The sequence below is a fragment of the Ixodes scapularis genome, unplaced genomic scaffold (genome assembly GCF_016920785.2).
Source record: "Ixodes scapularis isolate PalLabHiFi unplaced genomic scaffold, ASM1692078v2 PGA_scaffold8__174_contigs__length_109621045, whole genome shotgun sequence".
Lineage (NCBI taxonomy): Eukaryota > Metazoa > Arthropoda > Arachnida > Ixodida > Ixodidae > Ixodes > Ixodes scapularis.
In genome coordinates this window covers 63593898-63619849 of record NW_024609883.1, presented here as the reverse complement: position 1 = coordinate 63619849, position 25952 = coordinate 63593898, and the positions used below count along the sequence as shown (strand labels likewise).

The following is a 25952-nucleotide window of genomic DNA, read 5'->3' as shown; positions in this document are numbered from 1 at the left end:
AGTGCTCCGGTGGCGTCTGCTTTGCGCCTGGCAGACGACAGGGACAGAGCGTGATCGCAACCTGAAAGTGGTGTTTCGGAGGGCGCCTGCTATGTGGCGGTGGGGTACGGAAGGGCCACGGTTGCCGTGTTATAGCTAATAGTGTCCGCAATAGTACTTACCAACTAATACTCTGGCACTTAAAGATAGCGTTGCTATGACTTTGGTTTCGTTCCCTCAAGGTGATGATGACCCCGCTGCTCCTCACTTCCCTGGTGTTCGTTTCACTGGGATGCGTGGATACAGCCACCGTCGACAAGCGGGACGGGGGATACGAGCACGTGCTGGTTGCCATCGGCAAGGACGTCGCGTACCACGGAGACATCCTCGAAAACCTAAAGGTATCGACCAGTTTTTGTTCTAATCTAGTAGAAAAGAACGGCAGCTAAAAACGTCGTTCTTCCTCGGCATTAATGGTATTTATTAATTTTTCTCTACACAGTTCAATCGCACACTGTGCACCGTGAAAACCTCTGCTTCAATTAAGTGTACCACAAATGATGCTTAACTTTTTTCAAGTTTGCTGGAGGCCATTGTCCCACAAATCTTCAAAGTACCTCGTCCCTCTCCTCTCGTCTCTTCGTATAATATTGAGACTAACCTTTAAGAAAGCGTCCTAAAACATTGAGAAAATTATCTTATTGTTATTTCTAGTTTTTATTGCTGATTGTGTGTCTGAGTATTATTTTTTTATTATATTGGTACCTGATTTGGGTTCAACCGCAACACCGTATGGTTTCGTAATGCTGTATGCACACACTCAACATAGGACAACTTATATTCCAATATATGTTCAACTTTGCTTCCTGTAGGAATATGAAGCAGATTTGTGTTGCTGTCTGTCATCACTCATTTGTCACATGTAAAGGTTTTTGGGTAAATCAATATGCATGGTGTTCAAAACTAATTCTGGCGCGTTAAGAAAAGAAAAGAAACTACAGAAGGTACATGATATTTTTGAACATTAGGTTATGCTCCCCAGTGGACAATGGATACAAGGATAACAATAGCTTTCGATTTCCTGAATAAATCAAATGATATATAGGCCTTTTTAATTCCTGCATTAAAAATACGTATTTATTATATTGCAACCTCAAGGTAGCCGTAATCTAAGATCGTTTTATTTTTTAATTTTTTTTTACAATTTTTTTAACGTGTTTTGAAGGAATGCTTCTTCCACATTGCCACTAAACATGTCAGACAGACGTTTTGGAAATTATGTGGCGCTCCGGCCCACCAACTGCTTGAAACACTAACATTCCGATGTACGGCACGAGAGAGTATTCAGGAATCGAAAAACAAGTTTCCGTTGGCTTAACGTTTTCAGATTCCATGAACGCAGAGAACGCAGAAGGAAAGCAAAACGGGGCACGCGATGACCACCTCTTGTGTTCGCTTAATTTTACAGAGAGAGAGAGAGAGAGAGCTGTTATGACCTGTTCCCACCAGTGGATATGACGTACGTTGTCGCATTGTCGTTGTAGTTGTTGGCGTAGTTGGGCGCAGGGCGTCCGTCGTGAATATTTCCAACTGCCTAAAAAAGATCCACCGCCGCTCTGGGGATTGGATCCTGGGTCCGCTGCATTACCACAGAGGACGCCACAAAAATTTTTTAACGCGGCAGTGTTAGGGAGCTCGTGTCGCGAAAAATCCGGCGCCAGTGACGTGACGAGAAAAAGCCGGCGTCGTGCCACTAAAATCCTGATTGGTCTATAGGGTCATGACGTCACAGCCACATGACCTCGCGCGGGAATTTTAAACAACCCTCAACGCTCAGGTGGAACGTGACGTCCCGCGTGTAATTAAAGATATTAAAGAACATGAAATGTAATATCAATTAAAGTTCATCGCATGTCTCAAATTATTTTAGTTTATAAAGTCATTCATTTACCTTAAATACAAATTTGAAGACCTTTAGGCGGGATTCGAACCCACAACCCTTCAGTTGCGAGCCAGAGACGCTACTGACTAGTCTATACAAGGCTTTTTTTATTTATTTGACTAGTCTATACAAGGCACCTTTTTTTCTTTATTACATAATGCAGAGAACACATATCAAATAATGAAAATGCTCTGCAAAGTCATTGCAGGGCATGTTACAAACCTTTCATTTCCAATAGCTCTTCGCAAAGAACTAGCCATTCGAGCTTAGGCTCACGGGTGAAAAAAAAATACTTTTTACATGTTTAAAAAGGTCAAAGAAATAAAACCAAACTACTTTGATGTTGGGGTCGGCGTGACGTACTGCCATGTGACTGAAAATGCTGCACAGTCTTAAAAGAAAGAAGATATCAGATTGTACACAATCATCACCGCTTACACTCAAAAAACGTATGCCCGACGGGCTGATACAGAGCTCTGTTCTTTAGCATACGCTGGAAAACGTACCCCCCCCCCCCCCCCCTCAGGAAAGGAAAAAACTGCGTCCTAACAGAAAATAAAAACGTGCTCGACGGTCTCGGGTTGTTTACACAACATACACTCCACCGGCCATGGCATACGCACGCCCTTTTCTCTAAGCCAAGCATTAACTGGAAAAGCACTGCTATGCAATTTGAAAAAAAAAAAAAAAAAAAAAAATTTGGAAGCGGGTGGTACACACATGCGCTTAGCACGTTTAGGGACATCGCGACCATCGCGTAAAATTAAACTTCTGTACAGCGGGGCAGGAAACAAACTTAACGTTAAGTCACGTTTTAGCGTCTTCTGGTTACCACAGACAGATACTCCAAAGAAAAGCGGGAAGACCAACAGTGGAAAGCGTCGACAACCTCTTTCTGGAAACCATACAGTCTTGATGACTCACTGCCATAGGATGATAAAATAAAGGTCAGCAAATGAGGTGACAGTTTTATTAGAATGAACGCGGGAAAAAAAAGGGCGGTCTTGATCGCGGAGAAAAAGAAGTGACACCAACTGTCGTACAAACAATTGCGGTAATCCCAATCCGCCATCACTGACACGATGAAACAGATTGTCGCGCCTAATGGGCTCCCAAGAAGTACTTGCAACACATACCGTAACTTGGCAAGAAAAACATTGCAAACAGTCCCGCGAGGCAAAAATGGACAGGTCCCGCCTTTTCCAGTGAGAGGCGCGCCTGCCGAGGTCGGTGCGGACACCCGACCATTAGGATTTGTTTTCACGATAGCAGTTTAAAGGCACGCCGAGGTATCTGCACGATGCCCGGTCCCAGCTGATGCCTTCCAAAACTGGAGGCGTTGTGGCCCACGCCCCATGCCAAAATCCACGGCACTTTTCCCAGTTTACTGCTGGCCCTGTGGCGTCACAAAACCTTTTTACCAACACCACAGGAGCACTAACGCTCCTTTTTTTCACTGCAAAATACTGCTATCATCCGCATAACTCATTATCATAATCTCAACGTCCCCCAACCGGTAACCACGATTATCCTCGCTGCCTAAAAGACTCAAGCAGAACAGTTTTAGATACAGATTAAAAAATAAAGGTGACAGAGGTAACCCTTGTCTGACTGATAACCGCACAGTATTTCTTCGGTCAACTCTTTGTTTACAATAAGATTTGTCGTACAACCTATATATGCCAATTTGGCCCCTTCCAAAATGGTTGTACCAACATTGGCGCGCTCCAACCCATAAAAACAACGTCGTGTTTAACGCAGTCAAAAGCCTTGTCAAGGTCTATTTGGAGCATAGCGACGTGATCTATGCCATTGTCGCATGCCTCTAAAACACAACGCGCAACGTAAACATTTGTTCCTATAGACCGCCCTTGAATCCCACAAGTCTGGTGCTCGCCAGTGATCTGGCAGGCGATGCTCGGAAAATGGCGCGCCAAAATTTTCGCGAAAACTTTCTAATCGACGTTGCACAGCATTATCGGTCGGTAACCTGTGACTTTTCTAAGCTTATCAACGTCGTCGCTTTCGGGGATTAAAACAGTATAAGTTCGGGCAAACGACGGTGGCAACCCCTTACGTTCATACGCTTCGCAGATTACACGTATACCAAAAAACTACCCACCACGTTCTTAAACGTTTTGTAAAACTCTCCCCCCAGCCCGTCTGGCCCCGGCTTTTCTGCGCTCGGCAAGTCGCAGATCGCCCTCTCTACCTCCTGCAATTTAATAGGCTAATTGAGCCTTTCCTGCTCCTCTGCGTCCAATTAAGGGAGGACCTTAAGAAGGCCCACAAACATAGGATCTCTCCGTCCGTTGGCTTGGCGTTCAAAAAGATTCCTATAATGGTCCACAAAAGCCTTCCGAATATGATTTCGGCTCGTGATACTTACATCCTGGTATTCGATTTCGCCGATTTCATTGCGGAGTGCGTAGCGTTTTTCCTCCGCTAGAGCTCGTTTGGTAGTTTGCTCTCCCACTCCGTATTTCTCTGACCAAGCACGAACTAGGGCACCCCGCTACCGCTCGAGATGCAACTCGTCTATTTGTGCTCTAACGCTTTCTTGTCTTTAAGATCCACGCCAGGCCTTTCGCACTCCGCCCTCAAGAGCCCTAGCGAATTCCTCCTCATTTCACGCTCACTGCTGCGCGCCGCAAACGCCAAAACGGCAAATCTCTCGATAGCGATCATCTTAATTTCCTGCTTGGCGAGTTCCCACACCTCAAAAATGTCACTCTTCCTTCCTTCAAAAACGTTTCTGAAAGCTTCATCCGCTGCTTCGAGGAAAGCATCATCCTTCATTCAACTTCGAAAGCCTCAAGTTGAACTTGGCTTTCGGTTGCGCTCTTTCACCGTTTGTTGTTAAAATAAAACAATGATCAGAAGAAAAAAAAAAAAAACACGGGGTGAAGCGGTACTTTATTGACAACGAGGCCATAGAGGCTGAAACATACACTCTGTCTAACCGAGCATGAGATGAAGCTCGAAAGTGGGTGAAGCAGATCTCGCACATCCAGCGCCTATCAGATCAATCTTCGAGCAATTCCGACAGAACTGCCGAACGTCTATCAGCGCGCTGTCAAGACGGCGTTCTGTCTGCTGCTCTGACAACGCAGTTAAAATCACCTAACAAAACAACCGTCCCATTGCAATCTACGAAACGGCGTAAGTAAAAAAAAAAAAAACGAAACCCGGTCTTTCACCTAACTGGGGGCATATAAGCAAATAAGCCGCCAGTGAACTGCTGAAGAAACATCACACACAATAAAACGTCCTACCGTGTCCGCGGTGACGGCCAACTCCGACAAAGGAAAATACTTTTTCAAAAGCAAAAAAAAAACAATTCCCCGAAACACCGACAGCGTGCGAAACACAAACTTCATACGAAAGTACAAAAGGCTTCAGCGTACTGGCTACCTGCTCCTCCTCAGCCACCTTGGTTTCTTGCAACACTAAGAAATCGGACCTCTCTTTGATTATTAAACGTTGCACTTGGTACTACTGTTTCTTATGCGCGGTAAAGCCTCGAACGTTTCGCGTCGCTGCCTTGATGGCTGTATCGAGCGTACACATAAAGGGTTGCGACATCGCACTTGCCTTGACGACCGTGTTTGAACCGGGCATAGCCACCTTATAAACTGTCGAGGCGCGGCCGGTCGTCCCGGCGGCTGTATGGCACAGTCTTAAAACGGCTCCGCTTGTTCTTCTCCATCCCCAGCCAAGGGTTGGCGTTGAGGGCCGTGACGGGCGACGGGGGCGTGTCCTCGAGGTCGCGCTTGGGGGAGTTTGTCGTCTCGTCCATGACGACAACCCCTTCCGGGGAGCCCTTCTCCGACATCGGGAAATAGGCAGCGGGCGAGAGAGCGCCGACCGCGGTCGACGTCACCATAAGGGACAGGATTCCGGAACCTTGTTCTGGAACGCCCGGGGCCGACTTGTCCTCGCCGTCTGCCACGGAGACTTGCGCGGCACCACCGTCACTGGCGGAGTTCCCCTGTGGTTGCGTGGTCGGTTTGGCGTCTTGCTCCAGACCTTCAAGAACCAGCCCGGCCTCGACCTCCATGGTTAGCGGTGGAATGTAGCGTTTCGTGTCTCCACCAGTGACGCGAGAGTATTTCCTCAAGCAGTCTTCCTTGTCGTGACCAAAACGGAAGCACACCGGGCACTTCGGCACTCGACAGTCACGCCTGATGTGCCCAGCGCGCTTGCAACGCAAGCAGACCGGTGCTCGCCCTGGCATGGCGATGAAGACATTCCATCTCTGGAGCCTCAGTTGGTGATTCATGCCATCGGGCTTGACGCCGCTCTTGGGGGTCGTGCGCACGATGCGCGTCGTCGACTCGATGGCCTGAAAAACCTCGACACGCCTCTTCTCGCGGGAAACTTCTACGAGTTTGCCGTACTACTCAAACAGTTCGCTCACCGCGTCGTCGTGGACTTGGAAGGGGACCCAGTGTACGCGAAGGTCAACCTCGATAGAGCAGGGTCAATGAGAACGCACCATAGTCTCTTGATGGTGAGCTCCTTCGCGCTCCCCAGTCGTTCCTTGGCTTTGGGCGTCCCAACTTAAGCGTGGCAAGTTATACATGGTTCATCTGATATGCGCCCAGCGAGGCGGTATCGGATAACACAGCGATACTCATGAGTTCCTGGCGAAAATGTTCGATCCGGTATGGACGCCCCTTGAGGTCGTAGTGAAGCATGACCGAGTTTAAAACCGTTGACCCGGTAGGTACGGGCGGTAAAACAATCTTTTAGTCTTCTGGGGAAGATCCGCCACCAGTAGAAAAAGAACTACGGCCGGCAAGGGCCGATGTCGGCCCTCCGTCGGAGCTACTCATCCTGCGAGCGTCTCGTGCGTCTGCAGAAGCAGAATCCGGCCGCACAAGGCACGCTAGCAAGGCGAATGAGAGGGCGATCCGAACGGAGCCGGATAACACTCTAGCATTCCACTCTTAAAGCTTAAGCGTCCCTCGAGTTTTTCTTATATCTTTATTTCATGAAAGGTGTATATATAAAAAAGAGCAGATCAAACTAGACCTTCAGACATATTTGCATATATGCATCCTAGGAAGATACAATATACAAAGCGCGTGTATTCCTTATCAATGTTATGGCCTATTTCACAGTTTGACATGTGATTGAGTAGGTAGTGGTATGCAAATACAAAAAATAAGATATAATAGTCTCCAGAAATAGTTTAGCTGTTCAGTTGATATAGATATTTACGCAAGAAATACGGGGTTGAAGAAAAAAAAAGACACACAGAAGAAAACACTGAAAAATATTGCAGCCCTCCACATGCTTCCAACAGCGCACACCAGTCAGGTTGTACAGGTTGTGCTGCTTAAACGCTGCGAAGTTAGTCTATCCACTCAACTTAAATTTTGCTGCGCGTGGTGGTTCGGCATGTCTGTCAATCATTCTGCATTTCCACAAAATGCGGAGGCCTAGTAGCACTATTAAGTTGTATGGAACAGTTTCATATAATGAAAAAAGAATGAAGCAAACACATTATTCGGTGATGCGGAAGTCTTCTTTTCTTTTCCTTTTTAGCGTTTGTTGCAGAACGTCTGGAAGAATGCGCCACAGCTTTGTCAATCCGCTTTATTTTTCGGTATATCTGTGAAAAAGGGGGAAAAAAATATGGTTATGAGTTTTGTGTAGTACCCGCTACATGGCCGCAGTTGCTGTGACGTCGCGATAGAAAATCCTGTTTCATTCTGAATTAATTAAAACTTGATATTAAATTAGCCCTTGAAATTAAAAGCCACTGTTAGGTGGCGCAAGCCGCCGCCTGACTAAAAAAGGGTTCAGCCGCATCCATCCATCCAGTACAACCTAGAAGATGGTCCTGTGCCTTACGCCATCGTTAGTGGATCCGTGGTGGATTCCTGAGCCGCCCTGGAGTCTGAGCCGCCCCGAGCGGAAAACACGCTAAGCTTGGCGAGAGTTTACGGTGCAAGGCGGCAGACGGGGGTGTCTTGGCGTCGCCGCGTGTTAGCGTCGCGCTTGTTGCGAGAGGCTCAAAGACGCGCCGGCGGCAACGCTGACACGTCTCGCGCCGTTCGTCGCAGGGCCAACTGTGAGGTCACGGTGGTGAGGTGCATGCTCGTGAGAATAAAACCAAGACACTTTGCCGACAACACCCCATAGTGCCTGAACGCGACACCAACACCCAACGACTTCGCCGTGACTGTGTACACCGTTCCAATATTTACGAGTCCTCAGCCCAGCACGCGCGTGTTTCTCGCTTCGGAAAGCGATCAAATTACGCGCCATACGCACGGGCACTGAAAGTAGAACAGGCCAGGAGGCCAGGGGCTTCATTTTTTTAGCTTTTTTTTAGAAGGTGCATAGAGAGTTGCAAGCATGGCGCTCTGACTGGTCCCTCATGAGTGCAAGCACGTGCAGCTTACGTATGAACCATGAACCTATAGCTTTGGCCAGAGTGGCTCAATGGCACCCTAGCTTTGGCAAGCTTGAAATTGCACGGATTTGTCCGCACGAGCGGGGACATGGCGGTGGCCAGTGGCCTTGTTAACAGTCGTCTATGCTACAGTGTTCTAGAGGGGGTTGTAGTGGCAAGAGCGGCGGCCGCTTTGTGAAGATTTTGCGCGTAGACGACACCATGCATGGCGCTGCTGTTCTGTGCCCTAGGAGCGCGCCCCCGTCAGCCCCATCATCAGCGCTGTTAGGCGCTTACTACTGTGGTTTGACAGGAGCTTTTCGCGGTGCGAAACAACTGCTAATGTTGTTCTGTATACTCTGTTTCACCTTATGATGTACCGCAGGAAAGGCTACAAGCGCGAGCTCTTTGCTCTGGGGTACATCTCGGCGGCACACGCTCTCGTGAATTAAGAGCAGCTGCCAACGCTATATGAGCTCGCGCTTCTAGCCTTCGCTGCGGTACAACATAAGGTGAAACGAAGTATAGTAAATTGTAGTTCTCCCTTTGGACTAATGCCACTAGAGTGTGTGCTATCCTCTACTTGAAATATTCCCGTGTTTTGAGGGAGATTATTTAATTAATATCGACTCCCCCCCCAGTACTGACACATCGTTCAACAACGCTATCACTTGGGCTGCAGGCTTAATAGCTGCGAAAGAAGTTCTACGGTGCTACATTTTGGAGAAGCGTACCGCGTCACCCTCGTCGTCTTCTTCGTTCATCGTACACGTGCCATTAATTCTCCTAAGGGCACAGAACTCCAGCGCCACTCGCGGTATCTACATCGACCGTCTTCACGCGCTTCATTGTAAGCGGGCGCCGCTCTTGCCACTACACCCTCTAGAACACTGTATCTATGCTGTAACGTTGGCTTTAGATTAACAGAGACCCGTTTTCTTCTTTCTTTTTTTTTTTACATCTTCAGGTCCTAATGCTCTGGTTCCACATATACTTCGTCTTACCTAGTCATAGACAAACTGCGAAGTCTGTGCAAGCGCAAGAGGCTAGCCTTGACTGCCTCAACTGGAGCACTCGTTGCACGAGCGCTCGCGCAGCCACCGAGGCTTCGTCTAAAGAAACTATATTGCTAGAGTACAGTGTTCTAGAGGGTGTAGTGGCAAGAGCGGCGCCCGCTTACAATGGGCCGCGTGACGACGGTCAACGTAGATGCCGCGAGTGGCGCTGGAGTTCTGTGCCCTAGGACTGGCCGACCGTTTGGGTCCACCCGGGGCTGATGCGGCATCCGACTGGAATCGGCCTTTCAATGGGAGACGCTTCCAGGAGGATTCAAGAAGACCCAACTCTTCAATATCACCGCGAGGACATCACTGCAGAACTGACGCCAGTCCAGGATGGACGAACCCCCGTGTACCCGCCGCCGCTTGTCCGACACCCTATGCACATGAGCCCTCCAGCAATGCCTCCTTTGTGGCTCAGCGGCCTGGTAGCGGAGACGGTGCGCCAGCAGCTGGGCATCGGGGTTCATGTACCCATGAAGTAGTAGAGCGGCAACGCGGCTCCAACAAAGGCGCACTGAAACGTGGAGCTGCGAGGAGGAAACGGAAGAAGCATTCCAGGAGCATGACAGTGACAGTAGGGTTTCTCAACCTGCAAGGAGCACGACGGAAGCAAAAGTGGGAGGAACTCTTTAACCAGTTGGAGTCTGAAGGAATGGCCATCTTTGGGGTGGCCGAAACGCACCTTAGAGACCTAGAGGAGCCCCCGGTGCGCCCGGGTTGGCACTGGGCTGGGTGCAACCGCCAAGAGGGTCAACGAAGAGGTGGTGGTGTTGGGGTTCTATGGCGGGACACGACAGTGTGGCTCAGGACGCTCGACGAGTGCAGAGATCACATCTGGGTGGAGGGAGAGTTGCTTCAAAGCCAAGTGTCTGTGTGTATTGTCTATCTCTCGGTGGGGAGTGCGCGCGACGAGGAGAACGAAGCTACTATTGCGTGTGTCACCAAAGATATTAAGGCACTGGAGAAAGGCAGAAATGTCTTGATCATGGGGGACTTTAACGGCCATCTCCATGAACTTGACGGATGGGAAGATGCTAACGGGCGTCGGCTACTGAACTAGCAGACGAGTTTCAACTTGAACTAGCTAACTTACGGGCATCATGCAAGGGTCAATACACGTGGTGTGCCAGAGGAAGCAGAACCTGCATAGATTACGCGTTGGTGTCTTCGCGCCTTGGTAAGAGCCTAGTTGGTGTTTCCATCGACGAGGAAGGCGAGCACAGCGTCGGCAGCGACCACAATTGCCTGCGACTGGACTTCAGTAAAAACATATGGACAAAGGCGAAAACCCGTCCTCAGTACAAGAGACGAACACATCTGGCTCAGAAGGAGGTGGAAAGGGTCACGAAGAAATTTGAAAGAAGCAACATAAGGATAGAAGCGTCTGGTTACAGACAGTACATCACAGAGCTCAAGCGTCTCATCAAGCAACATGCATCTAGGCAGCCCAGTGGACGGAGAGTGAGGAAGAGGTGGTGGGACAGAGAGGTTAAAGAAGCTATACTGGCTAAACAGAAAGCCAACAGGGAACATCGACAATCGCTCCGAACTGAATCTGGGAGTGAGGTTGCTAGAAGATGGACCATGTACCACGACTGCAAGTGCTATGCTAAACGACTAACCCAAGAGAAGATGAGAACAGCGGATCTGGAGACCGTCCGAGATATTAGATCTAGCGGAAGGGACGCAGCGAGAAAGTTCTGGAAGTACCTTGGATCGCTGGAGGGAAAGGACCAAGATGTTACCATAATTGACGAGAGCACGGGGAATCCGCCAGAAGACCTTGGAACCCACCTCACCAAGTACCTGACGGAGACGTTTGCTCCTGAGGAGGTGTCCACACCACAAGGCCGACTTGCCCCGGATCAATCGGACTCCAACCAAGAGGGGGACATCGGCCGAGTGATGGTTGTACGTGCACTGGCACGCTTGAAAGGGGCTACTTCCCAGGGATTGGACGGGGTCCCGGCAAGCGTTCTCAAGTCCTTGGGAAAAGATGCAGTGGAGCAGCTTGCGGATATTTTTGGAGCAATCTTAAGGGGAGAGGAACCTGTGCCCCAAGACTGGAGGGTCGGCCGCGTGGTTCTGATCCCGAAGAGAGGGGGCGACAAACAGTTCCTCAAGGATTATCGGCCCCTGACCATGACCTCTACGGTATACCGCACCTTCGCCCACATTATCAAGGAACATATGGCAGCATGGGCTGAAGAGAACGAACTGCTCACCGAACTTCAGGGCGGATTTCGGAGGGGTCGAAGGTTGGAAGACAACTTGTTCACCCTCACGCAGTGTATTGAAATTGCCCGAAAACAGGAAAGAAGACTGCTGTGCTGCTTTTTAGATGTGGCAAAAGCATATGGCAGTGTGCCGCACGCTCAACTCGTGCGACGTTTGGAGGAGCTCCACCTTCCTCATCGGTGGCTATCTGTCATACGGCGCCTATACTCACGCAATACAGTAATGACGCAACTGAAGGGAGTCGACTCAGAGCAAGTCACAGTGACGAGGGGTCTCCGACAGGGGTGCCCACTCTCCCCGCTTCTTTATATCCTGTATGTGTCAGGGTTGGAGGAACGCCTGATCCAGTCGGAGGTGGGTTTTCCCCTGACACACATGGAAGGAGGCGCAGAGGTGAGGTGGATGCTGCCGGGCCTCACCTATGCGGACGATGTTGTATTGACGGCGGAGACGGTGGAGGACCTGCAGCGTTTAATATGTATATGTGAGACGGAGGCGGCTACGTTGGGCCTTCGTTTCAACGCCAAAAAGTCGGCAGTCCCTCAATTAGCCGGGTCCGATGAGGCTAAATTAAACAGTCTGGTGCTGAACGGCGAGCAAGCACAGGTACAGGAGTCGTACAAATACCTGGGAGTTGTACTGGCCAACAAGCCGGAGTACTTGTCCGATCATTACACCCACCTCCGACAGGCAGCCGTGCGAGGTACGAATGTACTCCGAAAACGTAATCTTTGGAGTTGCAATCGTTTTCTGGTGACTCGCGAACTCTGGAAGGCGGTTGTGGTGCCTGGACTAACCTTCGCCAACGCGGTTCTTTGTGTCCCTGGCACAGTGCGGGAAGTAATGGAACGTCGTCAACGAGAGGTCGGGAGGCAGGCTCTGGGCTGTCACGGAATGGTGGCCACCGAAGCGGTCCAGGGAGATCTTGGGTGGTCGTCGTTTGAGGCCAGGGAGGCGACCAGCAAGATAACCTACGACAGTCGTCTCCGTCTCATGGACCGCGGCCGGTGGGCCAAGAGACTCTTCGTCTACACATATCTCACGGGAATGCAGACTGGCTGGAGGAAGCGGCTGTATCAGTTAGAGAAGAAATACGGCTTCTTTTCAACCCCTGTAACTATTACATCAGACAGGAAGTGGGAAATGGAGATTCGAAACAGGGTGAGAGAGGAGGAGGCAGCTCGGTGGGCAGAAACGGCGAAGTCCAAGTCGACGCTATATATGTACAATCGATATAAGCACAACATTTCGGCAGAGACTAGGCTATACGACAACAGCCTGGGCAGCCGGCTCCTCTTTGAGTCACGCGCAGGAGGGCTGCGAACGCAAATGTATCGCCGTCGCTTTGACCAGACGGTGGAATCTGCAGCATGCCGTGTGTGTGGTCAGGCGGACGAGACAATTGAACACATTGTGCTGTCGTGCACCGGTCTGCAACCAGTTCAACCGGCGGAGTGTGGACAGGCAACCCGGGAGCTCGCACTGGCAGAGGCACTCGGCTTTGGGTCTGCTTCCAGCTCAGTGGCAGACTCTGCGGGTGGGACTAACGGCAACAACAACACCGACGCTACACCGAGAACCAACGGAGGGTGGCGTGAGCAGGTGGAAGCCACGAAGCGAAGATTAGAGAACTGGTGGATGCTAGTTCACCAACGGGGATAACCGAATTCCCACTGGCTAGGTTCCAAACTCTACGGGACCGCCCGATTCAAAAGGGAACAGCCGCAAACCATCATCATCATCATCTAGGAGAATTTGTGGCAGATGACAGATGTGGCGATGAGCGAAGAAGACGACGAAGCAGAGGCGGTACGCTTCGTCCGAATGTAGCACCGTAGCACTTTTCTTTGTGGTGTAGTGGAGGGAAGTCTTCCCCGTTCCGTTGCCGTCTCGGTCATAAATGCAAGGTAAAAGACGGACGCACACACTGCTTCGCGCCGGGATGCAAGTCGGGCTACCCGGTTAACAAGGGCAGCCACCAGCGATCGTAAGCCGTCGCTGTTTCGTGCGCCAAAGGAGGAGTCGCGCAGACTACAGGGGAAAAAAAAAAATCTTAATCGAGAAGATAAACGCCTCGCCGAGACATCAGCGGTGTGCGAGAGACATATTGAACCGCGCCTTATCCTTCGGGACTATGTGCACACCGTCCATGGCGAAAAGGTTCGGATTCTATGCCGCAATATATTATGACTATTTTGTAGTTTTTTTGCGTACTATGTTGCTGAATATCTGTCATGTGCTTCCTGTGTATGTCGATGAAGTGTACTACCACTTTCGCGAAGTCATGAAGCAGTGAGTTGAGAATATATATATTTTTTTTTAATATCAGGGGTTGTTGAAGTTTGTGTTCATATCGTATTTTAATCCTTCAGGTATTTTTTCTTCACAGACTGCCTTCCACAAAAAACAAGTTGTTATATGTTCGCCAGTTGCAGTTGCACCTTGGCCGTTCCCAAACGCGCTCTGCCTTGGGCCTTACACAACGCTGGTCCCCGCATCAGCAACACGAACAAAAAACAATACACCAGTTTATTGTTCCTCTCATCATTAAAAAAGTGAGAGATTTATTGAGATTTATTTGTCTATTTTTCCTTGTTATATCAGTATCGCGTGGTTTCTTTCGCAGCTATTAAGCGTACTGCCCAAGTGATAGCGTTGCTGAACGACCTGTCAGTACTGGGAAAGGGGGGGGGGGTCGATATTAATCAAATGATCTCCATCCAAAACACGCCAATAATAAAAGCAGACGATAGCACACACTCTAGAGGTATTAGTGCAAACAAAAACCTACAATTTTTCACATTAGCACTTGTCCTGCGTCGCGAAAAGCTCCAGTCGAACCAGTGTAGTACTCAATTACTCAATTTCTAAGTGAGAGATAAAAAAAGGAAATAAACTGTTTCTCTCTACCTCCACCACCTGACGGTATAACAGGTTTGATCCAATATGATATAAAAAATGAGGGCCGTAATTGACCAAACGTTTCTTTAGTCCTTAAAGCCAATTAAAAAGAAAAACAGGGAGACAGCTGAACGTTGGCATTGGAACGAACTTGCAGAATCTTGCGAGCAATTATGAGTATTTGTGTTTCGTTTTTAATACTTTGGTATTAAGTTATTAATTGTTGTTCCGCTTGGTCCTGCCTCTTGTCTTTTGTGTTCTTGACGACGAGGAAGTTGTCTTCTTTAAAATTTTCGTACTGGAATATATAAGAAAATAAATTGGAAACAATGTTAAAATTTTATTCTCTTTTAATGATTTTCTTTTTAAAATTAGTTACGTATTTCTACGTATCTTGGCGTTCTCATGTATGTTTTCATTTTATTTCTTATTTGTCTGTCGCCTTATTTATTTTTTGAGGGGGTAGAGGAGGAAGCAGAGAGCATTGTAATTTTTCGTTGTTTTTGATTTTTTTAATGATTATATTTTACAGCAAGAGATTATTATTACAGCTATACACACCCTAGTATTTACCTATTTACATATTTACATTTTCCCCCGAAGGAGAAGGATCACACTTATAAAACTTCATGTTTGCATCCTGTATTCTTATCATGTGTTGCTATTAATCTTTTTTTTTTTTTTGAGATTGGAAGGAATGAGGTTATGTCTTGAAACAGACACTAAATGTTTAGTCGTTTTCATCAGTATTACTTTTCTTTTAATACGTTGTTTGTTGTTGGTGGTCGGTCTTGAGGGGCGCAATAAGAGATCAACCTCTTTTCTTTTTCACTGTCTGTCTTGGTTGTCCGTTCCTGAACACTGTTGCTCTGAGAGTAGATGACCTTTCGTTCCAGTTTTATTGTAGATACTCTCGTTACTCTTGGTGAGAAGCCCAGAACCTGGAACTGGTCGTAGGTTCTCGTAACCTGTTGTTTGGGGTCTTCTCTGTGGATGGCTGTTTGTCGCGGGTGGTTAGTGGAATCCCAGGGAAGGAAACTGGCTCACTCCCCCTGATCATGTTGTGGGCCTTCCAATTGCCATTGATTGTGGTGTTGGTTCAGGATGGAAAGCTAAGGGAGGCTCCGAACCAGGAACTAGTCCACGGCTCTCCTAACCAAAGATGGAGTCTTCTCATGGAGATGGCGTTTTTTTTTCTTTCTAAGAAGCTAAGGAAGCCCGGAGAATGGAACTGGTCCAAACCCCCCTATCCACCACTTTTGGATCTTCCAAGGCCATCGACAGTGTGCATATTAGCAGTTCAGGGTTTAAAGATGACTTTTGGTTGTCTTTTTCTTGGATTCCGTTCTTGTTTGGGTTAAAAGTTAGTCTGTAAGAAATGTTTTTTACAGTAGTTTTTGTTTTTCACTTGAGATTGATATCTTCCATTCTCAAGTTTGTTACAAATACATATAATCATATATACATATATATGCATATACATACACGCATACATACCTACATATACGTACACCCACGCGCACATATAAACACACATACTTATACATTCACATATGTATACATATACATACATATATATATATATTTATATACTATGGAATGTTGTCTGATATATGTTTAACTAACGCCTCCAGAGTGCTTATATGAGTTTTAGAGTTCAGTAGCTTTTGACGAATATTCAAGTTTATGTGCGATATTGAAAGTTTTTGAATAAATGGTTTTGTTAGATGGCATGCAGTAAAGTAATGATCCATACTAGTGCAAGTTTGTCCACAGGGACAAGTAGTGTGGTTGTGTATATTAAATCTATAGAAATAAAAAGGAAATCTGCCGTGTGCAGTAATAATTTGTGTGATGTTACTAGAAGGAGGGAAGCTAATGGGTATATGATTGGTTGATGGTATCCATTTAAATAATTCTGTGTTTTTTCCATCGTTTTGCCAAGAGTGATCCCATCTCCTACGTGCTAATTCCATTATTGTATGTTTTATATTTTGTTTTGATTTTGGTAGGTATTGGCCATGATTACGTGCCGAGTTTGCAAATTGGTCGGCTAGATCGTTCCCTAAAATATTAGTATGGCTTTTGACGTGAAAAAAAGCCGTTGTATTAAATCTGTTGACTGATTGGATTATATGTTTTATTTCGTTAATTAAAGGAATTGCATTGATTGGATTTGCCAATGCTTGTAGGACTGATAGGCTGTCGGTGTATATGTTACAATGTAGTCCATCTCTTGTTGCAAGAATATAATCAAGGGCTTTTAATATGGCAATAGCCTCTGCATCGAATATTGTACTGTGTTTTGGTAAGCGATATTTTCCTATTTTTATAATTCTTCCATTGTTTTTCAGAATAATGAATGCTGCTCCCACCTGATCTAAGTACACTGAACCATCTGTATAGAGTGATATGACGTTGGTTATTTGAGATAGAGTAATAGAATTGATTCTTTGGAATGATATATTGAATCTCTTTGTTAGATGAGTTTTCCAAAGATCTATAGGATACGATACCTCTGTGGGGGAGATACTAAAGCTATCGAATTGGGCGGGTATCTTAAGTTGGAAGACATTAAACATAAATGATTCTACGTCAAGAGTAATGTTGATTGGGATGATATTACATAGTATAGACAGGCTTATGTTAGAAACTGTGCGGAACGCTCTTGCTATTTTAAGTAATGGTAACCTTTGTATGGATTGCAGTTGTCTTAACATATGTGAATTTCCTGGTGGTCTCCACCACGCGGGTGATCCATACACTATATATCTTTCTATGCTTCGTAAGTATATTTCCCGTAGTTGGCTTGATGTGATACCCCAATTTGTTGAGTATATTTTTGAGATGTTGGCTGTATGGATTTGGACTTTCTGTTTTATATATTGAAGGTGTGGTAAGAAGGTTAAATGTGAGTCATAAATGACTCCTAAAATTTTAAGTTGTTTCACTATTTCTAACTTATGATCGTGAAATTTTATTATTGGGGGTCTTTTTTTTTATAGTTCTCCTCTAGCTATTATTAGACATTTACATTTCGAGTAGTTCAAATATACTTTACGTTCGGATGTCCGCTGTCCTATTTCTTGCAGTATTTCGATAGTTCTTTCTTCTAATTCTCTTCTTGAGTTCCCTTCTATGGCAACTACGATGTCATCTGCAAACGCTTGTAGATATATGTGATTCGGAAAGGTTCTTTCAAGTAATCCTGATAGTAACATATTCCATAGTAAGGGCTTAGTGGAGAGCCCTGGGGGCATCCCATATTAATTGATTTGTTTATTTCTTGTTTTTCTGGAGTGATATATGTGACGGTTTTATCGTGGAAGAATGAATATAGCAGATTGTATAGATTACTTGGGCAAGAATGGTGTTTTAAATAGGCCAAAACTACCGAATAATATAGTGTGTTAAATGCTCCTGTAAAGTCTAGGGATACCATAGTAGCGCTACCGCTGTTGATTTATTTTTTATTTTTTGTAGATGTGTAGTAAGTGTGAACAGAGCTTGTGTAGATGATTTAAGATGTGTGAACCCGAATTGTCGTGGGTGTAATAGTTTTTTTGAGTTAAGGAAGAAATATAATCTGCTATAGAGTGCACGTTCTAAAACTTTTCCGAGTATGGAATTTAGGCAAATCGGGCGATAGGCGTTGGGTTTTGCTTTGTCGTTATCTTTTTTATTTAATAGTAGTATTTTCCCTTTCTTCCACTCCTTCGGAAAATATCCAGATGTTAGACAGGAGTTGAATAGAGCCAGGAAAAATTCGGGATGGTTATGCCAAAAATATTTAAGAAAAGTAACATTGATTTTGTCTAATCCGGGGGCGGTTTTAAGTCGTAGTTTAGTTATGTTTGATATTTCTTGAAATGTTAGTTCAACATCTGGAGAAGAGAATGAGGGAGTGCATAAATATTGTCGTAAGCTAGTTATATATGGTGAGTCTTTTGTAATGCCGTCCGTTGGGAACACCGTATCTAGAATATATTTAACTGATTCATTAAATGAATAAGTTAAAGTATTATCTGCTCTCAATATCGGTGGAAGAATTAGGGGTGACTTCCTTTTATTAAATGCAAGTTTATATGGGATTCCGAAGAGAGACTTTTTTGTGGTAGCGGAACATGATTCCTGCGAAGCTAAAATTTTAGCATGAAGGATGGCTTCCTTGTACGTAGCTCGGTAGTCGTAATAAATTCGTTTTTGCAGTGATCTAATATCTGTGTTATATGATCGTTGGTACCTTCTTCATCGTGCATTAGATTTAGATCTCATGATCTGTAGATCAACTGACCACCAAGGGACCGTGCGATTTCCGGATCGAACATTTCGTTCACACTTTTTTATCCAAATTAAGAATTTTTTGTACAGTATATCTAATATGTGATCTATCCATTCTGGTGAGTAGTGTTTAGGTACCCAGGTCTTAAACCAATCATCTTGTTTTATAAGTAATTCGATTTTTGAGTAGCTTTTTAATGTTAATCTTTTTTGCATGGTTTGCTTTTGATTGAAGAATCCAAAGGCAATAAAGTTATGATCACTTAAACTATCAGTCTCTAATACTTCTCAATGTGTAACGTTATGAGCTAGAGAAGGGGTTATGATTGAAAGGCCTATCCAACTTTCTCCGTTTACAGTAGAGAATGTAGGAATAGAGTGTTGGTCGTTTAATATGATAAGATCATGTGTTAGTACAAAATTATTTAATTGTTCCCCTCGGTCATCATCTATTTTGTCCCCCCAATTGGTGTGTCTTGCATTAAAATCTCCGGCTATGATTATGTCGTTTTTGTCTATTGTTATGATTGACTCAAGACGTGTTAGGAATATATTAAATGAAGCTGTAGGAGATATGTAGACATCTATTATTGTTACTGTTTTGTTTGAGTATGTACATTGTAAGACTATTAGATCGTTTTCAAGTATTTTTGGAAAGATTGAACAAGATCGGTCTCTAACTATAATGGCGCATTTGGGATCTATGGGGCAGTGAAAAGATGGTTCTGAGTTTGGAATACTTGTAATGTGGTTATTGAAAACATATGGTTCTTGAATTAAAATAAATTCAGCGTTATTTTCAGTGTATATATTAACCAGATTAACAGTTGCAGCCCTTGAGCTCCCTAAGTTGATTTGTAAGATCTCTAATTTATTAATCATCGGTCAACTTATGTTTTGTTTTGTTTGCATGATGCGTTTTCTCTTTATAGGCTTTACTCGGGTTGTTCCTTCTTAATTCCTTTTTTTCCCGATTGTAATGTTGTTTGTTATTATTAGTTTTGTGTTTGCTTATTTTGGGTAATCTGTCCGAGACTGGAGTTGTGAAACGTGGAAGGCGTGTGTACCGCATTCGCTCGCTTCAAGAGGGTGGTTGGCATTGACCCTTCGGTTGATAAATGCGCGGCATTTACCCTCCTCATAGTAAAACATATCAAATAGCGCAACAGAAACAAGGACAAGAAGTAAACAGGACAGGCGCTAACTTTCAACTAGTTTTATTCTGGAAAATCGAACACATATATACACACGACAGGCAAAGCAGCACCACGTAAAAGTTGATTAATTTTTCACCCGATCATTCAAAAACTGAAATTCATTACAATGAAGAACAATTTCTTCATTGTATTTCAGTTTTTCAGTTTTTGAATGATCGGGTGTAAAATTAATCAACTTTTACGTGGTGCTGCTTTGCCTGTCGTGTGTATATATGTGTTCGATTTTCCAGAATAAAACTAGTTGAAAGTTAGCGCCTGTCCTGTTTACTTCTTGTCCTTGTTTCTGTTGCGCTATTTTATATGTTTTACCAAGATGAACCAACTAGCCCAACAACGTACCTTACCCTCCTCATAGTTTGTTATTATGCACTCCTGTGCAGGGTGGTTGCCCGCACAGATGGAACAGAAGATCATCTGTGATGCACGTTTGGCTTTTGTATGTCCGTAGGTGCAGCATTTGTCGCACCTGGGGACATAGAAGTTCTCTGTTACGGAGCAGGAAGTCCAGCCTCGGCGCAGTTTGTTTGTTTCTTTTAGTTTCTTGTACACCTTGGCGCTCACTTCAAAGATGTGAGTGTTGTTCCCCGATTTTTCTTTGAATGAAATCCGGTGACTGAAGTCCGAAGGTTCAATTTCGATCTCTGGGTTTTGACTTTGAAGTTTTGTGAAGAATTCCGCAGATAGAATGTCAGGGTCGACGCCCGAGACACGGAATTGTGGTCGATGTTTTGTCGGTTTTTTAAGCACGAACAGATCTTTGGTGCTTCGGTGAATTTCGATCGCGTCCTGGAGATTCTGCAGTCCTTCAGCTGATGATGATAGTACTGCCACTTTTTCTCTGATGACTCGCATTGAAACTTCACCCAGTCCCAGGCTGTGCGGCTCAAAGTATTTTTTCAAGATTACATCGATGTTGTTCGACGCGTTCGGTGCTGGAGATCTCAGATAGATCAGCATTGCATGATCCATCTGCGCGGGTGATCCCCCCGGGCTGGGAGGTTGTGGTGTCGTTTATAACGCATCCACAGATGGTCTCCCTCCCAACCCGTTGGCGTCGTCCCTGTTCCCTCGCAGCACGTCCGCGTACGTGGTGTTTTTCTCTCGTTCTACGAGCACTGCTCGAAGAGCTGCGTTTTCGGCTTCTTGACGCGAGCTAATGCTCATTAGTCTCGCAAGCAGTTGTAATCGTTGTGAGCCAGTTTCTTTGTTAATCCTAGCTTTATCGTCTTCGATTAATCTTATGAAGCTTAGGTGGATGTTGCATATTTCTTTGTTGTTGGTGTGGTCAAGTGTGATTTGGGATGTCTCCGGGTCGTCGTTGCTTCCGCCTGTTTTAGGATTCATATTTCTGCTCTTTTTTCGGAATAGTCAATATTTCTGCGTAAAAGACTCGATCTTGCCGGTGTTAACCATACGTGAACTTCAGAAGAAGAAGAAGTTTCGTTTGACTGTGTTCTATTTTCGAAGAAATTCAAGAAGAACGGTTTGGTTGGTGCTTCTTCTAGATATATTGAGTGTCGTTATTTTCTTGAAATTTAAGTTTTTTCGAGTTAGTTTCAATGACTGTTTGATATTTTTAGGATCGCTAAGCCCTCCTGGTTCCAACCTTAAGCATGAAAATGAAGAAATACATCTACTTAGTTGTTTATGAAGTCTAGAACGTCTTGCTACTGAAGCCCGCCGATTCAAAAAACATGGTCGTTCGATACGCACATAACTCTATGTTGATTTTCTAATGTTTTCTATTGAAATTACATGATAGTGAGGTATCGTTCGAATCACTACACTTCACTGAATTCGACCACCAGATTGAACTTAGTGTAAGAATACTCGAGGTTGAAAAATAATTGAAACGATACAGCTCACTGCTTTGGTGCTCTCGTTCTCTTCTTCCTCGTCGCTCGTCGCTCGCCGACGACGAGCCTGACAGGAGGGACGAGACGAGGCCATGTCTGCTGGCTCTAGACATGAAGCGCGTGTGTCGCCGGCGCTTCGTTCTTCTTTATTCGAGCCTCTTGCCACAGTTCCTAGGGCACAGAACAGCAGCACTACGCTGTCGTCTACGCGCAAAATCTTCACGTGGTGGCCGCCGCTCTTGCCACTATACTTCGTTTCACTTTCTCTGCGAGCGAAGCCGAAGCTAGAAGCGCGAGACCAGCGCTTTTTGCGTTTCTTTCCAGCTCGCGCGCTCGAGCAAAGCTTGAACGCACGGAGCTTTCGTGCTCGCGCTTCCAGCTTTGCCTTCGCTCGCAAATAAGGTGAAACGAAGTATAGAACCCTCTAGAACACTGTAGCTAGAGCTTTTAGCATCCGCGGCTGACAAACGTCCATGCTAAGGTGAGACGCAGTATGGAGCGACAAACGGAAACAACCGACACCAACAAGCCTAAAGCACGTGCGGCATTTCGCGCGAATACCTTTGACAGGCTTGCAATATCTCCGTGCTCGTGACGTAAGCACAAGCATAGCCTCTTCTATACTCACAAAGCCTGGCAGTTCGACGACGGAGCCATAAGGTGCCCGTTCACAGATTTAGAGCACGAGGATCTAGTAGCACAGAGGCATCAAAGAGCCATTTCGCGGGGAACCTGGACGTCAGCACACAGCTTTTGCAGCGGCGAGGACCAGAGACACACTTGTTCGCTCGGGAGAAGTGCGTTTCGGCGTCTACCCGCAGCGAGGCGCCAGACACGTGGCTCTCCTATTTTCCGTTGTCTGCCGCTCCACATTTTCCACTTCGGCGGCCGCTTCTCGTGGCGACCTGCCAGGCTTTGCCAGCATATAGGAGGCTATGCTACAACGGATGGGAAATTCGGGAAGCCAGACCGAACCATCTTGAACAAATAGGTCTGTGCACTTTTACGTTATCGATGCACACTCGTTAATCTACTCGTATATATTTTTCTTTCTTCAGATCGCCTATTCATTCAGGAAGGAACAATATATTTAGGCTCTCTAGAGGCTAATTTCACCTCAAATCGGTGGTTTACAGGAGCTCAATTAATCTAACCTAATTTATATATATCTCTAAACTCACTTCCGCAACAGCTGACGCTGCACTTTAGCAGTAGCTGGTCGGTGTTTTGGCGTCCTAAAAATATGCAATACAAACGTGCTTCAATGAACTAAAAAAAAAAAATTTCTCTAAGGAGCAACGTAGACATAAGACATTAGTGGCAATACAAAAAAAACAAAAAAAACTTGTGGTGAGCGTTTCTTCTGATTCATGCGATAGGACTTTTACTTGGTATTTCGCAGTTACAGCATCGAACACCGCAGTTTACACCATGCTTCGCTTCTCGGGCGAGTGACGTCGCGCGAAACTTGCAAGTTGAACCGCACCATGTGAACCAGGCTTTAGGGACCTTCGATTTCTCAAAAGAGAGGGATCAAAGACAACTGTTTTGACTTCGCATAATTGTTCCCTGGTTTCTTCAATAAAAGTTCTCATTGTCCAACGAGAACGATCTTTCAGTTTTAGTATAAGAAAACCGAACAAAGTAGTGAGCCATAAAAAACTCGTGGCTTTTATTTATTTCTTTTGATAAAGAAAACAGTCCTTCGTTCATATTTTGGTATCAACAAATTCAACCCCTAGCGTCATTTTTCTCGGAAGTTACAGTGAGGTAGCATGCAAAGCGAATTTTCGTACTTTATGCAAATTGAGTTAAATCTATTGGGATGTGAACGTTTTTATCTTTAATTTATTTTTCTTCCAAGTGCAGGGTAAGGAAGATCTAGAATATCACATAATCACATACGTTCATGTTAAGTGGTCGTCGTTTCCCCAAATTGTATTTATTACCCGTCAAACTTCGTAATACCTGCTTCTAAATTATTCAAAAAATTCCCGACCTACTGTATGTCAGAACATGGGGTGAGGTTAAAGGCTTCCCGAACCACGAGAATGAATAGAGTTGAAGGCTGAACCCTTCTATTCTGGCGGCGTCTTGCGCTACTATGCCGCAGGGTTTTAGGGTGCATTGAATAAGCTAGCACAGCTTCCAGGGTGTGGCCATGGATTGACTGATTTCGAACGGCTCAATCTGACGCAAACGGGCCACATTAGGTCCTGCTGCTTCATTGCGCGGGGAATTAGTTCGTCTGTCGAAAAGTCGTTTTTGTGTCATTTGAGGAAAATTGACTTAATGGGGCGCTTATGTAAGCAACCAAAATATTGACCTATTTTGGTGGGTGTCTCCACCTTAGACACAGCTCTCGCATTAAGGAACTATACGAAATAAATTATTGCCACGCCATGCAATAAACGGCTGTCTGCCGACATTATTTCGCTCCATGCAGGCTTTATTCAGGAAGGCATCTGCGTTCCTCCTGGCGGCAACAAAGGGAAAATTCTACTTCAAGGAAGTCATAATCAGTGTGCCCAGCAGCTGGCCGCCAATGGGCCGCAAGGAGGTCTGGGAGGACCTGTTTAACCAAGCCGACGTCCAGGTGGCCTCCGGCTTGAAAGAACCGGACACTCTGAATCCGAGTCGCTCTTTTCCGGGGGACTTTAATCCGGTCCGGTTGCCGTCTGAGTTTGTCCGTGACTTGAACTCAACAACAACTAAAAAGTTTGGGAAACCAGGTGAGCGACTCAGCCGCTAAGAGGACTGGTTGTCAATCACTACAGTGGCCTAATTTTTTAATAACATCAAGCGAGCGTCGACCACCGGGACGACCAGTTCTGTGTCGCGGATTCGGGCGGTCATACGGGAGAGATTAAGCGCGAGCGCACACAGCCTTTTCTGGTGGCAGCGTCGTCTGCTAGGCTATTCCGTTGATCGCACACAACCCCTGCTCTGTAGCAAAGGATGACATGGCGCTTGCAATGTCGAAGTGCTTTGCCGATACGCCCCTCCTCTTGGAATGCGTTCACAATTCTATTGACGTTAGCCTGTGTAACCCCGACTGTTGTTGCTATATGCCTTTGTGTCATGGCGCCCATCGACATTCTCAGAACAGGTTCCCGTGTTTCTATAGGCACTCGAGGAAACATAAAATTGTGGGAGCGCCCGCTGGTCAAAGAAAAATGTGACAACCCGGCTACATAGGCTAAATGCCGACAGCAATGAAGCTGATATACAAAACAGCAAGCGGAAACCCTCTGTATACTCCGTTACACTTTGTGTTTTACTGCAGCCGACGCTACGACCCATCTTGGCCAGTCCGTCGCTAAAAGTGTGTCACGTGGCAGGGTGAAAGCAGTGGATTGGTTTTGATGGCTCGTAACATTGCCTGTGGTATATAGTTTAATGCATCGTTGCATTCAGTTTGTCGCGTCAGCGCATTTTTTTGTTTTTGTTCGTGTTCACAAAAGTAAACGCAAACATGAAATGAAAAAATGAAAGCTGTTTACAACTCCCTGTAACGCCGAATCAGAGCGCAGCTCTTGGGGGCGAGGAGGGAAGGGTACTGAACGGGGGGGGGGGGGGGTCATGTGAACTCGGGCGGGTCACGTGCTCTCGGGGGTCACGTGACCTTGACGATGACGATCCGATGACGTCATCAGTGACGTCATCAGTGATGATGACGATGACGATGCGGATGCCAATGACGTCGTCAGTGATGATAACGATGACAATGCGGATGCCGATGACGTCATCAGTGATGTCACTGATGACGTCATCTGTAATGATGACGATGAAGAATCGGATGCCGATGACGTCACCAGGTTGCATGCAACCTGGATGGCATACAACTCGTTGCATGCCAGTTGCATGCGACGTGTTGCATGCAACTCTTGAAGGAACCCGAGGTCCTCCCAAAGGAACCCGAGGTCCTCCCGAGGTCAGACCGAAGAAACCCGAGGTCCTCCCGAAGGGACCCGAGGTCCTCCCGAAGGACCTTGGGTTCCTTCGGGACGACCTGGATCCCTTCGGGAGGACCTCGGGTCCCTTCGGAAAAAATTACCCATGATGCAGCGC

At 46.0% G+C, this 25952-nt stretch overlaps 1 protein-coding gene across 1 annotated transcript; it reads left to right on the top strand.

Annotated features, from left to right (window-relative positions):
- Positions 1-224: 224 nt before the first annotated feature.
- On the top strand, positions 225-24633 carry LOC115316837 (calcium-activated chloride channel regulator 4A-like). Its single transcript, XM_029976352.2, has 2 exons — positions 225-380; positions 24328-24633. The coding sequence occupies exons 1-2, from the start codon at positions 225-227 to the stop codon at positions 24631-24633; spliced, it is 462 nt and encodes a 153-aa protein (XP_029832212.1).
- The last annotated feature ends 1319 nt before the right edge of the window (positions 24634-25952 follow it).

Excerpts from the sequence above, each read along its gene's own strand:
- LOC115316837 (XM_029976352.2), top strand. The coding sequence starts at position 225 with ATGATGACCCCGCTGCTCCTCACTTCCCTGGTGTTCGTTTCACTGGGA. Across the intron at positions 381-24,327 it reads ACATCCTCGAAAACCTAAAG|GCTTTATTCAGGAAGGCATC; the intron begins GTATCGACCAGT and ends CGCTCCATGCAG.